Source organism: Schistocerca gregaria, chromosome 9 (assembly GCF_023897955.1).
Source record: "Schistocerca gregaria isolate iqSchGreg1 chromosome 9, iqSchGreg1.2, whole genome shotgun sequence".
Taxonomy (NCBI): Eukaryota; Metazoa; Arthropoda; class Insecta; order Orthoptera; family Acrididae; genus Schistocerca; species Schistocerca gregaria.
In genome coordinates, this window is record NC_064928.1 from 34,500,300 (window position 1) to 34,514,188 (window position 13,889).

The 13,889-nt window shown below is 45.2% G+C and overlaps 1 protein-coding gene across 1 annotated transcript in view; it reads left to right on the forward strand.

Annotated features, from left to right (window-relative positions):
- The window catches only part of LOC126291938 (uncharacterized), a 136,618-nt gene that overhangs the window by 89,020 nt on the left and 33,709 nt on the right, over window positions 1-13,889 (forward strand). Inside the window, exon 3 of the mRNA XM_049985661.1 lies at window positions 12,046-12,231. Within this exon, the coding sequence (XP_049841618.1) occupies window positions 12,046-12,231 (186 nt within the window). The remainder of the gene's footprint in view (window positions 1-12,045; window positions 12,232-13,889) is intronic.

Below are 13,889 nucleotides of genomic sequence, written 5' to 3' on the forward strand. Positions count from 1 at the left end.
TGAGCCCACTAGTTTAATATTCCCTCCAGTGATCTCTGTGTTGCCGTCTGTCAGGAGGCAGTGTCCCTTTGGCATCGCCATTGTTCCTCCCTTCATGGGAATAAGCTCAGGTTTATTAAGGCTCTCCCAGTGTCTTGGATGACCTTCTCTTGGCCCTCCCGCCGGGAGGAGGTCATTTTAACTAGGTTGCATAGTTATTTGATATTTGGTGCTCCCCTACCACTTTGTACCCATTGCACGCAAGTTTTAACTGCCTGCCACTTCGTCTTGGGCTTGCCATCTAAGTTATCTGCCATTTTAGGCAATGACACACGGGCTGTTGACCGCATTTTACTTTTTATCCATCAAAGCGATATGGTGAATGCAAATTAATTTAGTTTTGGGTCTCCGTTTTTCTATGGTATCTTTTGTAGCCTTTCTCCTTGTCCCTGTTTTCAGCAGTCTTCTCTTATGTTAATTGGGATTGACGTTAAGTTGTTTCTTAACTCATCTCTGTTTTCGCGTTCTATAGTTTTGACATAGGCATGTATGACCCCAGTTGTTTTTGCGCCCTAAAACGAAACAAACTGACCCAGATGCTGTTGCCAAACATTTCGCTCTGCGCTATGCTAGAGCATCAGAGCCTGAGAATTATCAACCTGCCTTTCGGGCGCTGAAACAACGGTTGGAGCAAAACCAATTAGCTTTTACTACACCTAGAGCTATATAATGCTTCATTGTGAGTGTGGGAATTTGTCAGTGTCCTCACCCACTGCCCTGATACAGCCCCTGGGCCAGACTGCAACAACAGCCAAATGGTCAAATGCTTGCCAGTAGATTGTCAGCATCATATCCTTGGCTGGCATCTTCAACCGCATCTGGAGCAAGGGCGAGTTCCCATCCCAATGGCAAGAAATCGTCACTGTCCCAGTACTGAAACCAGATAAGCACCCTCTAGAGATGGACAGTTGTTGCCCAATTACTCTCAACAACGTTATCTGTAAGTTGATTGGACATATTGTGAGTCTGCAGCTGTGTTGGCTCCTTGAAAGTAGGGGTCTTCTATCTCTGTCCCAGGATGGTTCACTAATGATAGTCTGGTTTACCTGGAGTCTGCCATCTGAACAGCTTTTCCCCAATGTCAACACCTTAGAGCTGTTATCTTTTACCTACAAAAGGCTCATAACACCACATGGTGACACCAAACCCATGCTACCTTACGTGAGAGGTGTCTCCGGAGTAACCCTAATTTTCATCCAGAACTTCCTTTCACACCATATGTTCGAGTTGGTACTTTCCACAGTATCCCCCATATCCAAGAGAATGGAGTCCAGCAGGACTCTGTACTGAATGTCCCTCTCTTTCTAGTAGCCATCAGTGGTCTAGCAGCAGCTGTGGTGTCCTAAGTATCACCCTCCTTGTATTCTGACAGCTTTCACCTCTACTATTCCTCCTCTATTGTGGGGGTCACTGAATGTTATTGCAAGGCACCATACAAAAGGTGCATCCGTGGGCCATCAGCCACAGCTTTCGTTTTGCGCCACAAAGACAAACATCATGCACTTCTGTTGACACTGTATCGTTCACCCACAACTGGAACTTTACCTCGGCAACCAACTGCTTAGTGTAGTGGAAACTTATCACTTGAGGACTGGTCTTTGATTCTCGGTTGAATGGATTCCCCATCTTCACCAGCTTAAGTGAGAGTGCTGGCTGCACCTTAATACACTTCACTGCCTGAGTAAGATCAGCTGGAGTACAGATCAGTCCACTCTTCTGCAGTTTTACAAAGCCCTGATACAATCCCACCTCGATTATGGGTGTTTGGCATACAGTTCGGCATCAGCCTCAGCATCGCAGATACGCAACTGCCGGGGTTCAATTTGCAACAGAAGCCTTTCGAACTAGCCCTGTGAACAGCTTACGCATGGATGATAGGATCCCTCTGTTGCGGATCAGCACCAACAACAGCTTGTCAATTACGCTACTCATACTATCTCCTCTTTCTGAACACTGTAATACGTCTCCCACAATGGCAGACGGACACTGACTGTGATTGCAGTCTGCATCCAGTCTGACCCCTCTGAACTTCAGTTGTTTCCTCTTCTACCTCTCCTCTGCACCAACCTCCGTACACCTCCGTGGTACTCTCTTGACCGTCAATATGGGTTGTATGTCTCTGCCCTGCTACCCCCTGGAGTTCGCTTTCGTCATCTCCTTCAACACCTTGATTTTTTGCTCCCTGCAACCTTTAGAGTGGGTGAGAGCCACACGCCACCTTGGCTCCAGGCTCAGATTCGCGTTCACCTTGACCTCCGCTCGCTCCCGAAGGAGGTTACCCCCGGTTCAGTATACTACTCCCATTTTGTCGAACTTCTAAAGAAGTTCATTAATATGACTTTAATTTATACAGATGGCTCTAAGACCAACGACGGGGTCGGGTGTTCTTTTATTGTCGGTGCACAAAGTTTCAAATACCAGTTACATGGCCATTGTTCAGTCTTCACAGATGAGCTCTTTGCCCTCTATCAGGCTGTTCTTTACATCTGCCGCCACCAACATTCTGCTTATGTCATCTGCTCCGATTCTCTGAGTGCCATCCAGAGCCTCAGTGATCCGTATCCGGTTCACCCTTCCGTGCACCGGATCCAACACTCTCTTCAGCAGCTGGTGGACGATGGATCTCCAGTTAGCTTTATGTGGGTTCCTGGCCATGTCGGTATCCCTGGGAACGAAGCTGCAGATGCCGTGGCCAAGGCTGCGGTCCTCCAGCCTCAAACGGCTTCTTGTTGTGTCCCTTCATCAGATTGTAGCACGGTCATTTGTCGGCGCATTTTATCGCTGTGGCATGCTGATTGGGCTGCACTTACGGACAACAAGCTTCGGGCCTTGAAACCTCTTCCCGCAGCTTGGACGTCCTCCTCACGTCCTTCTCGGCGGGAGGAGGTCGTTTTGGCCTGGCTACGAATTGGACACTGCCAGTTCAGCCATCGCCATCTGCTGACGGCATCGCCGGCGCCGTTCTGTCCATGTGGGCAATTGCTGACGGTCCGCCACATTTTAACGTCCTGTCCGGATTTTACTACACTGAGTCTTGATCTTGGCCTGCCATGTACTCTGGATGCCATTTTAGCGGATGACCCAGGAGCTGCTGCTCGCGTTCTTCGTTTTATCAACTTGACACACCTGTCTAAGGATGTTTGATTATGCTGTAGTTTTTTAATCCAATGCCTGTTAATACGTCTTTTATAGTGTTGTCCCTTGTAGTTGCTGTTTAACCGTGTGCCTCGCGGTACATTCCTAAATTAGTCAGGGCGCTAATGACCCTCTGTGGTGCATCCCTCAACAGCAGCTTCATTTTGATATATCACGAGGTCCAAAAGACTCAGTTCGTGCCAAGGTCCTCTGCTGCCAATTTTTCTCCATCCTTGGCATGTCCCAGGGTTCAGAAGTCATCTACACTGACAGTGCAATGTTTCCTGGTTGTGTAATCTTTGCTTATACTCGTGTGGAACATACTGAACACCTCCTCTTGCCAGAGGGCTTTAGTGTTTTCACTGTGGTGTTGGTCGCGATCTCTCAGCACATCTGGTCCTGCACTTGAGTCCTTTCTCATCTGCAGCGACTCCGTGAGCAGTTTGCAAGCTCTCGACCAATGCTACTATCACCACCCATTGGTCATTGATAACTGCGGCTCCGTGTATGCCCGTGAACAGTGTGAGCGTTCAGTGACCTTCATCTGGACCCTGGCCACCTTGGAATCCCGGTGAATGAACTCATTGATAGCCTGGCCAAACTGGATACCAGTAAACCGAGTCTTGAGATAGGTATACCATAAACAGACCTCTGATCAGTATCATGCTGACAACTTTCAGGTGCCTGGAATAAGATGATGCCCCAGTGGCTGACTCAGTTTTACATTTATTTGTGAAGTGAGCTTTTACTATTATCTTTAAGAGAGGGCCACTTCACGTTATTGCTACATTGACGTGGTGACCCTCTCAGAAGATCTACTGTCACCTCCACAATTGTTAGTTTCTAATTGAGGATTTCGCAGGATGGGAGGCCTTATGTTATCTGTATGTCTGAGTAGGATTAACCACTAATTTGATCACACAGAGAAGATAAAATAATTAATGCACAGCAACAAAGGTTAACGATTTCAAGGGCAGGGAGAAAAAAGTGCCATGGCAAACCCCAAGGGTAAAAAATACCTCTGCAATAGTTTAGACAGGTAGTAGGAGCAGTAGCAGTTTTCTTGCTGTCTGTAACAGATCGTGCAGGGGTGAGGTTGTTGTTAATTTTGGGTATCGTGCAATGGCCAGTAACACTGTCAGTAACTTAGGTTATTATAAAGAGCGTAAGTCCTATCGAGGAGCGGTACTGCTGGGCTGGGCACCTACAAGTCTCCTGGGCCAGCTACAGCATCTACTTGTAACAAGCTCATAAATCAATCCCACTGTGTAAGGGTTTTGTTTGAACCGCGTTTCGTTAGACTGGAGCTGTATACTTAATCAGTGGTCTAGTTAGTGTTGTGTATATGGACCTCAACACCCTTAAATTCATTGTGCTTTGTGTACTGAACATAGTGTAAAGCTGTCTGAGCCTCACGTTAGCTTGGCTGGTCGTGTATTCAGTGTGATCCCACCACCCCCATGTAAGTTTCTATTCCAGCCAGACACCGAGGTATCCAACTTCCTTACAGAAACGTGCTGGGCGTGTGTGTAGTGTCATTTGTTTGCAGTTTTGGTATTTGTGCAGAATTTCAGTTGGAGTGTGAACAGAACAGCCTCAGACTTGTCAATGTTTACTTTAACACGCCATCCTTTCAGCCAATGCTTGGCAGTTTTGAGTGCTGTCTGTAATTGTGAGTTAATGTTGGACATTTCCCTGTCTTGTGCTAAGATGGCTGTGTCATTTGTGCAGATGGCTGTCGTGACGTTTTGTGTACCTGGCAAGTCACTGATGTAGACGTTAAACAAAAAGGTCCTAGGATACTACCTTGGGGTACTCGCGTTTATATACTTGGCTGTTTACCCAGAACATCAGTTTAGAAGCATCTGTTGGTGTGATATGAGTGTGTGAGACATAAGAGTCCGTCAGGGAACCCACCATCATTGAGTTTGTCTGTGAGGCTGTTGTGCCATAGACACTCAAAGGCCTTTTCGATGTCCAGGAACACTGCCCCTATATCTCTGTTAATGTTGTAGCTGTCTGTGATATGTTACATTACATGGAGAAGTTATTGGATTGTGGAGTGGTGATAAAGTGTGAAAGCTGAGTCAAAAGGAATTAGATTCCGTGTGAATGATGCTGCTAGTGTCATGGCCATCAGTTCAGCCTTCTCTGCAAAGCGTAATGGTCCGTCAGGTCCTTGTAGATTTGGTGTGTAGTGTTTCTCCTTTGTGAAGTATAGGCTAGTTACCACACAGCAGGCTGCATGGCATCAAGCCTTGTGAATTTGTTGTTCACTGCGTGGTTTTAAATGTTTGCATTTTTCCCCATATGGTACCCCAGAATCCGTTAATGTGCTCTTTGTAATGTGGGCACCTAGTGTGCTGCTAATACCTCCTGGAGTGGTTTCTCATTGTACTGTTGCCTCCTATGCCCAGACCAGAGCTGCAGCATCTGGGCTTGGTGGTCCAGCCTGCTCCATTACTTTTCTTCCCCCCCCCCCCCCCCCCCCTCCTTCCCCTATCCCCCCCTCATGTGGTCTGTTATACTTGTTGTATTTTGTCTCGCTCTGTACTTTACTTGTCCTGTCTGTGTTGCTAGTCTTTCCAAGTTAGTCTCGGAGTAGAATACCTCTGGTAAGTGGTAGGGCTGGAGGATGTGTGTCCTCTCATTGCACTCTGCTTTCAGGGGCCTCCGACTCCTCCCTAGTTTGGGCATCTTGCTTGCCTTTCTCCCTCTGCCTCCCTTTTTATTTTTGTCCCTTACCTCAGCTTCACTGACATTGGTAGATCTTGGGGTTTTCTTCCCCTGGGTTTTGCATGGTAAGCTATCTGTGATATGCAGTCTGTCCGAGCACAAAGGGACTTATGACCTAATAATTTTGTCCCTTTAAACATCCATCCAACCAACCATTGTTGGTATAAGAAATAACATTTCACCATTGACTAATGTGATCTGCTGGAGTAGCTATCAGCATGCTTTGGCATTCCTACTAGAGTTACATGTTGCTGAAATCTATCTTCAGAAAGCTTATGATACCACTTTGAAGTGCAACATCCACAGAGATCTTCATCAGTAAGGCTACCGGGACAACTACCCATTTCTATACAGTCCTCAGTCTCGCAGCACTATTTCAGATACTGTATTGGGAAAGGCAGTAGTGAAGGCAGCAGACAATCAAGTATGTAAAAAGACGAAGGCTGGTAGAAATCCCTATTCCGTCCACACCCGCTCTAGCCGCCTCCGACTGCGGCTGGTGTTCGCTTCTTGGTTCATGCCCACAGTGTGCGGATGTCTGAGGCTCGTTGTTGGTGTTGGAAACATATTTTCTCCAGTATTGCTTCAGCAGCTCAAATGCCAGGTTCCATGCAGTGCTTAGCTGGTATCCTGCTTCCCGGTTAATCAGGTTTTGTGCCATCTTTATCTCTATAGATTCAGTGATGACACTATCCCAGAATCTGGGGGTCTGGACCATGATCTTGGTGTTCTCATAATCCATGGAATGTTCCAACTCTAGGCAGTGTTCTGCTATTGCTGATTTTGTGGCCTGCCTTAGCGTGGTATGTCGTTGGTGTTCCTTACATCTGATTTCCACCATTCTAGTCGTTTGGCCAATGAAGGACATACCGCATTCACAAGGAATATTGTAAATGCCAGGCTTCCTTAAGCCCAGGTCATCTTTGACTGTTCCAAGTAAAGCCCTGATTTTGCTAGGTGGGCAGAAGACACTCTTGATATGTTTAATTAGTATTCTGCTGATCTTGGCAGAAACAGGCCCGGCATATGGTAAAAATGCCAGCTTCTTGATTTCTTCTTCTTGCTCGTTCCCCGGTGTATCCTGATGTCTGGTGGGATGTAGAGCTCTGCGGATGTCCCTGGATGAGAATCCGTTGTTATCAAACACTTTTTGAAGATGTTCAAGTTCCCCTACCAGGCTGTCAGTCAGTGTCTTTGCTCGGAGTAAGAGTGTTCTAAGCACCCCGGTCTTCTGTGCTGGGTGGTGGCAGCTGTCGACCTGTAGGTATAAGTGTGTGTGTGTGTGTGTGTGTGTGTGTGTGTGTGTGTGTGTGTGTGTGTGTGTGTTGGCTTTCGGTACACACTGTGGCTGAAGATGCCATCCGCCTTCTTCTTCACCAGGACAACCAGAAACAGAAGCTGACCATCCTTTTCTAGCTCCATGGTGAATTTAATATTCGGATGCCTTGAGTTCAGGTGGTCTAGGAAGTCTTCCAGTTTTTCGTAACCTTGGGGCCAAATGACAAATGTGTCATCAACATATCTCAGGAAGCATGTTGGCTGGTAAGTGGCAGCTGTAAGAGCCTCGTACTCGAACTTCTCCATAAACGGGTTGGCGACTACTGGTGACAAGGGGCTACCCATTGCCACCCCTTCAGTCTGTTCATAGAATTGACCTCCACATAGGAAGTAAGTCGATGTTAGAATATGCTTAAACAGATCCAGCACAGCTCCATCAAACTTCTCACTGATTAAGTCAAGCGTGTTCTTAAGGGGCACTCTGGTGAACAGGGACACCACGTCAAAACTGACCATTAAATGTGCATATGAGAAACATAGGTTTTTAAGACGCTCCACAAAGTCCCGTGAGTTGCGGATGTGGTGTGCACACTTCCCCACATATGGTGCCAACATTTTCTTGAGATATGTTGCAGCGGGATAGGTGGCTGCCCCAATATTGCTCACAATGGGTCGTAGTGGTACACCGTCTTCGTGGATTTTAGGTAGTCCATAGAGTCTGGGTGGTACTGGTGCCTTGGATTTCGGTTGTTTGATAACTTTCTTAGGCCAGCCAGTTTCCTTGAGCAGAAACTTGGTTTTTCTGTCCACCTTGTCAGTTGCATCCTGCTCTAGTGGTTTGTAAGCCAGGTCCTCCAGAAGTCGCCAGATCTTCAGGTCATAGTCACCTTTCTGCAGTACGACTGTGGAATTCCCTTTGTCTGCTGGTAATACCACTATGTTGTCATCTTCTCGTAATCTCCTGAGATGTTAGACTTAGGCGGCCTGCCTCTGGTAAGGGCTCTGCACGTCTCTCTCCGAATCTCTTCAGCCGTACTTGAGGGTAGTGTGTTGACGACTTGTTCCACAGAGCTGATGACATTGGCTACCGGTAGATCTCTAGGAGTGACAGCGAAATTTAGGCCCCTGCCAAGAACCTTCAGGGTAGCTTCATCCAGTGTTCTGTCACTCAAATTTACAACCTTGCGAGTGTCATGATTTTGTTACACTCTGCTGTTCAGGCGTTCAAATTTTGCCGATTGTCGGGCTGTAGCATTGTTCTTAATGCATGCTGCTAGTGACCAAGACACTCCATCAATTATGTCCCAATCCTCTTGCACTGATTTGGCAGCCATGTACAGATGTAGATGTAACAGCTCCCTGGACGTGACATAAAGATTAAGGCGGATGTCACGGACTCTTTCTCTCACCAGAGCGATGCTGGCTCGCTGCTTGATGCTGTTGGCCACCCTAGACGTAATATAATGTTTGATTTTGGGAAATACAGGCACCACATCTCCATCTCTGCACCTGAGGAGGAAGTTGAGTGAACCCACCATCCTCTCTTTGCGTTGTTGCAGCTTGTCACATTTCTTCATATTGCAGCACATTTCCTCCCTGTAGAGTCTTGTGATCTAATTTCTTAGACTTTCCAGCTATTTGATGACATCTCGTGGAAATCGGGTGTTCTGCCGGATATCAGCGTCTTCCAAACACGATATTTCGACGTCATTACTTGGCGCCTTCATCAGGCGCGGACGGAATAGGGAACGTCCAGAGTGGCAGGGGGGTCGCCACTCATGGGCATGGACCGAGAAGGCAACACCAGGAGGCCACGACCGCAGTTGCAGGTGGCCGGATTGGGCGCGGACGGAATAGGGGACACCTAGAGCGGCAGGATAGCGCGACTTGCGGGTGCGGACCGACTAGGGAACGGCAAACAGAACAGCAGGCACTGGGCAGGCATAAATATGCAACCCAGTCCAGCAAGCAGCCAGTCTCAGGGAACACCTGATGAAGACGTCAAGTAATGACGTCGAAATATCATGTTTGGAAGACGCTGATATCTGGCAGAAAACCAGAATTCCACGAGAGGTCAAGAATATAATAATTCCAATCCCAAAGAGAAAGCAGGTGTTCACAGATGTGAAAATTATCGAACTATCAGTTTAATAAGTCACAGCTGCAAAATACTAATGGGAATCCTTTACAGACAAATGGAAAAACTAGTAGAAGCCGACCTCTGGGAAGATCAGTTTGGATTCGGTAGAAATATTGGAACACTGACCTTACGCCTTATCTAAGAAGTAAGATTAAGGAAAGGCAAACCTACATTTCTAGCATTTATAGTCTTAGAGAAAGCTTTTGACGATGTTGATTGGAATACTCTCTTTCAAATTCTAAAAGTGGCAGGGGTAAAATACAGGGAGCGAAAGGCTTTTTACAATTTGTACAGAAACCAGATGGCAGTTACAAGAGTCGAGGGGCACGAAAGGGAAGCAGTGGTTGAGAAGGGAATGAGACAGGTTTGTAGCCTCTCCCTGATGTTATTCAATCTGTATATTGAGCAAGCAGTAAAGGTAACGAAAGAAAAATTCGGAGTAGGAATTAAAATTCATGGAGAAGAAATAAAAACTTTGAGGTTCGCTGACGACATTGTAATTCTGTCAGAGACGGCAAAGGACTTGGAAGAGCAGCTGAACGGAATTGACTGTGTCTTGAAAGGAGGGTATAAGATGAACATCAACAGAAGTAAAATCAGTATCATGGAATTTACTCGAATTAAGTCGGGTGATGCTGAGGGAGTTAGTTTAGGAAATGAGACACTTGAAGTTCTAAGGAGTTTTGCTATTTGGGGAGCAAAATAAGATGATGGTCGAAGTAGAGAGGATATAAAATGTAGACTGGCAATGGCAAGGAAAGCGTTTCTGAAGAAGCTAAATTTGTTAGCATCGAGTATAGATTAAAGTGTCAGAAAGTCGTTTCTGAAAGTATTTGTATGGAGTGTAGCCATGTATGGATGTGAAACATGGACGATAAATAGTTTGGACAAGAAGAGAATAGGAGCTTTTGAAATGTGGTGCTACAGAAGAATTCTGAAGTTTAGATGGGTAGATCACATAACTAATGAGGAGATATTGAATAGAACAGGGGAGAAGAGGAGTTTGTGGCACAACTTGACAAGAAGACGGGTCCAGTTGGTAGGCCATGATCTGAGTTATCAAGGGATCACAAATTTAGCATTGGAGGGCAGCGTGGAGGGTAAAAATCGTAGAGGGAGACCGAGAGATGAATACACTAAGCAGATTCAGAAGGATGTAGGTTGCAGTAAGTACTGGGAGATGATGAAGCTTGCACAGGATAGAGTAGCATGGAGAGCTGCATCAAACCAGTCTCAGGACTGAAGACCAAAAGAAAAAAGGAAAGGTGTATGGGGTTGGCTTATACAGCCAACATATGCAACCATGCTTTTCAAGGAAGTGTACTATTAGCTTCTTGGTGATCTGACAAAAGTTCTCAGTTGGATGCAAGGAGTGGAGCAAGCAAGTGCTGCCCACCAGAGGCTAACACACAGGCAACCTAAGGAAGAGTGGAAGTCGAGGGACAGCAAGCTGCACTTCCCTTGCACAGTACTAGCACTATATGTGTGCTTACTGCTTCAGCATAGGAAAATAGTCCCTTTCCTGTGCCTACCGTACACTCGGGCACTGTTTTTAGACTGCCATTGTCAGTGGCCCAAAATCGTGAGACTTAACAAGCTTCAGCCAATCGAGAACTAGAGTTCTGTCAGAAAATCAAGAGTGAGTAGTACTGTCTCCCTTTTCTGTGTTACCATTAACAGTATAACATCCATGATGAAGCAGTTAGTGATCTATTTTTGTAGACAGCATATCCTCAAACCCAGAGACATGGCACGTGCAACAGTCATTAGACACGGTAGGAATAGACTAAGCACGCAGGCTCCTAGTTCTGTGCATAGAAAACTGTGCACTGACTTCCGAACTTGTGACACGCACATAGTCCACCTGTGTTGATGAATGGCATTATTATGAGTAAGAGAGTTTGGTGAGGTTCATGGGCCTCATTTCCGATGAAGAGCTCTCACAGCCATCACGCATTAGAGACCAGAGGGCACTGTCTCTCAAGCACTTGAACAACAGGCTTTGGACAGCACTCATGCATGTCTACTGTAACTTCATGAGACTTTCATGAGTTTTGATGTGGTTTATTAATAAGCAAGACCCTCAAACCTAAAAGTCTTGGGTATCGTCAGCTGTCGAGGACAAGGCTGACCACATTTGCCAACAAGCCCCACCAAATTTCCAGCCTTCATTGTCAGGCTGATGAGCTACAATTATCCAAAGGCAGCTGCACATGGTATGTCAAGTGTGTAGATTCTTGTGCGATCCACGTTGCTAGTATTCCATTGTATATGAAACAGACTTCTTTAAATTTTCCACTAGTGCCAAGACCATTTGTGTTTGTGCCAAGCTGCGAGTAAAGTGTCACAGTGGTAAGACATTGGACTCATTTTCAGGAGTCTGAGGTTCAAATCTCCGTCCAGTCACCTTGATTTACATTTTCCATTGTTCCCCTAAATCTGTTAAGACAAATACTGGGATGGTTCCTTTGAAATGGAGATGACCCGTATTATCTGCTAAAGGGAATAATGGGAGCCCAGATACACATGTCTGTGCTTCTGCACCAATTTTTTGTGTAGATAGGTGCACCAGTCATAAATTCACACAAAGGTGGATGGCTGATAGGCCGATATATCAAAGCGAGAACTGTATGGCATCTGACTGCAATCTCAAAATCTTACAGAGTACCCATAACGCTGGTAAAACTTAGAGAGAAAATCTGTTTTGTGTCTTCTAGATCAAAGACGACTTGTTGCATCTCAGTCCTACGTTTCTGGCCACCGGTCGGTGTGTGATAGCTGTATCCTGGCCAGAGGGAATATTACCACACCTGGTTGCGACGTGCTCGGCAGGAGTGCATAACGTCTGCAGAGACAAGATGCTGCACAAACTAGTTCAGCGAGAAGAGGGCCCTGCTGGGATGGTGAGCTTTAGTGCCTGATAAACTTTGTTGTGCAAGCTCCTTTTTCTTTAACTACAACATTTGGCTATGATCATCTCAATGTTCAGAGTAGTAAATGTATCTCATGGCACCAAAGATAAATTTGTGCCATATCTTTGAATTTAGGCATTGGATTTAGGTGAAAAATATTTTCCTTTTCTTGTAGGGTATGCAATGTTACCCTCCTTAGGAAGAAATTTAACTTTCAATCAAACATTTAACCTTTAAAGGGTGTACTATCATATGAAAGCAAGATATACAATACGATGGTACTCAATATGCCTCAGCCTGCCAGCCTCTCACAGCTGAGAACTAAGAGTGCCAACAATGAAATTAGCACACTGTGTTTGGTACATATTAAACTAATAAAATATCACAAGATTAAATTCTTGTGTGAGAGATTGAGACCGTAAAAAAATTATGATCATTCTTTATTGAACTGAACTGCCTTTATATATGAATTACTGCAAGGTTACTATATATCATTAGAATAGACAACATACTTTTAAAAAAAGGCTGCTGCTTTTCCTCTTGCATCACTAAACTGCTCTTTTTATTTAATATTGTGCAAACTTGACCACTTTCGGAGATCACGATCAGGTGCCTGCACAGGGTGTCACTAACTATTGCCACTAAGATTAACTCCAAAAGTGTGATAGAAGCTGAAAAGTTTGTGGGACAAAAGTTGCATGTGACAGTGGGGCCATAATATGATGGTTTTTTTGTTGGCAGGTGGCTTCGTTTCAGAAATATGGAGGGCAATTTTTTTTGACGCTGTGGTTTGGTATTTATTTTCTTATAGTGGTTATTGAGACAAATCCAATGATTAACAGTAAGTTATTTGAAGATCAACGAAGGTCACAAAGGTGGCATGAATGTACATTTACAGAAAGTGTTCGAAGTGATGACCATTGGTATCAGTGCAGTGCTGCAATCTTCTTATCATGGACTGAGTGGTATTCCTTATCATATCTTCAGGCACGGTTGGAATGTCTTTATAAACAATGTATTTTATGAATTACCACAAGAAAAAATCCAGAGGTGCCAAGTCTGGCGAACGATCTGGCCATGACACATCTCCTCCACTTCCAATCCAACGATTTGGGAATTGTCTCTGCAGCTGATTTCTAGCCATCAGTGAAAAATGTGCCGGACACCCATCGTCTTAGTACCACATTCTGTTCCTTGTTTCTAAAGGTATTTCTTCCAATAACAGATCTAATGTTTCTTGCAGAAATGTGGTGTACTTCTTACGATTAAGATTTCCTTCAATGAAATAGGGCCCTATAATTCTAACCTCCAGTATCCCACACTGTACATTCACTGACCACAGTTTTTGGTGTGCAACTTTCTGCAATCAACATCGATTTTGAGTTGCCCAATAATGCATGTTATGCAAATTAACATTTCCATAGTTCTTAAATGTAGCCTCGCCAGTAAATGAAATCAAACTAATGAATGTGTCATCCCTCTGAATCTGAAGTTGAGCCCATCAGCAGAATTAAATGTGACGCATGCAATCTGTACCAGTTAATTCTTGGTGAAGTCTGGTATGGTAAGTATAATATTTATGGCGATGAGGGACACGTAAAACACTACGCTGGCTCGTGCCAGATTCCCTTGCAATTCGATGCGAACTA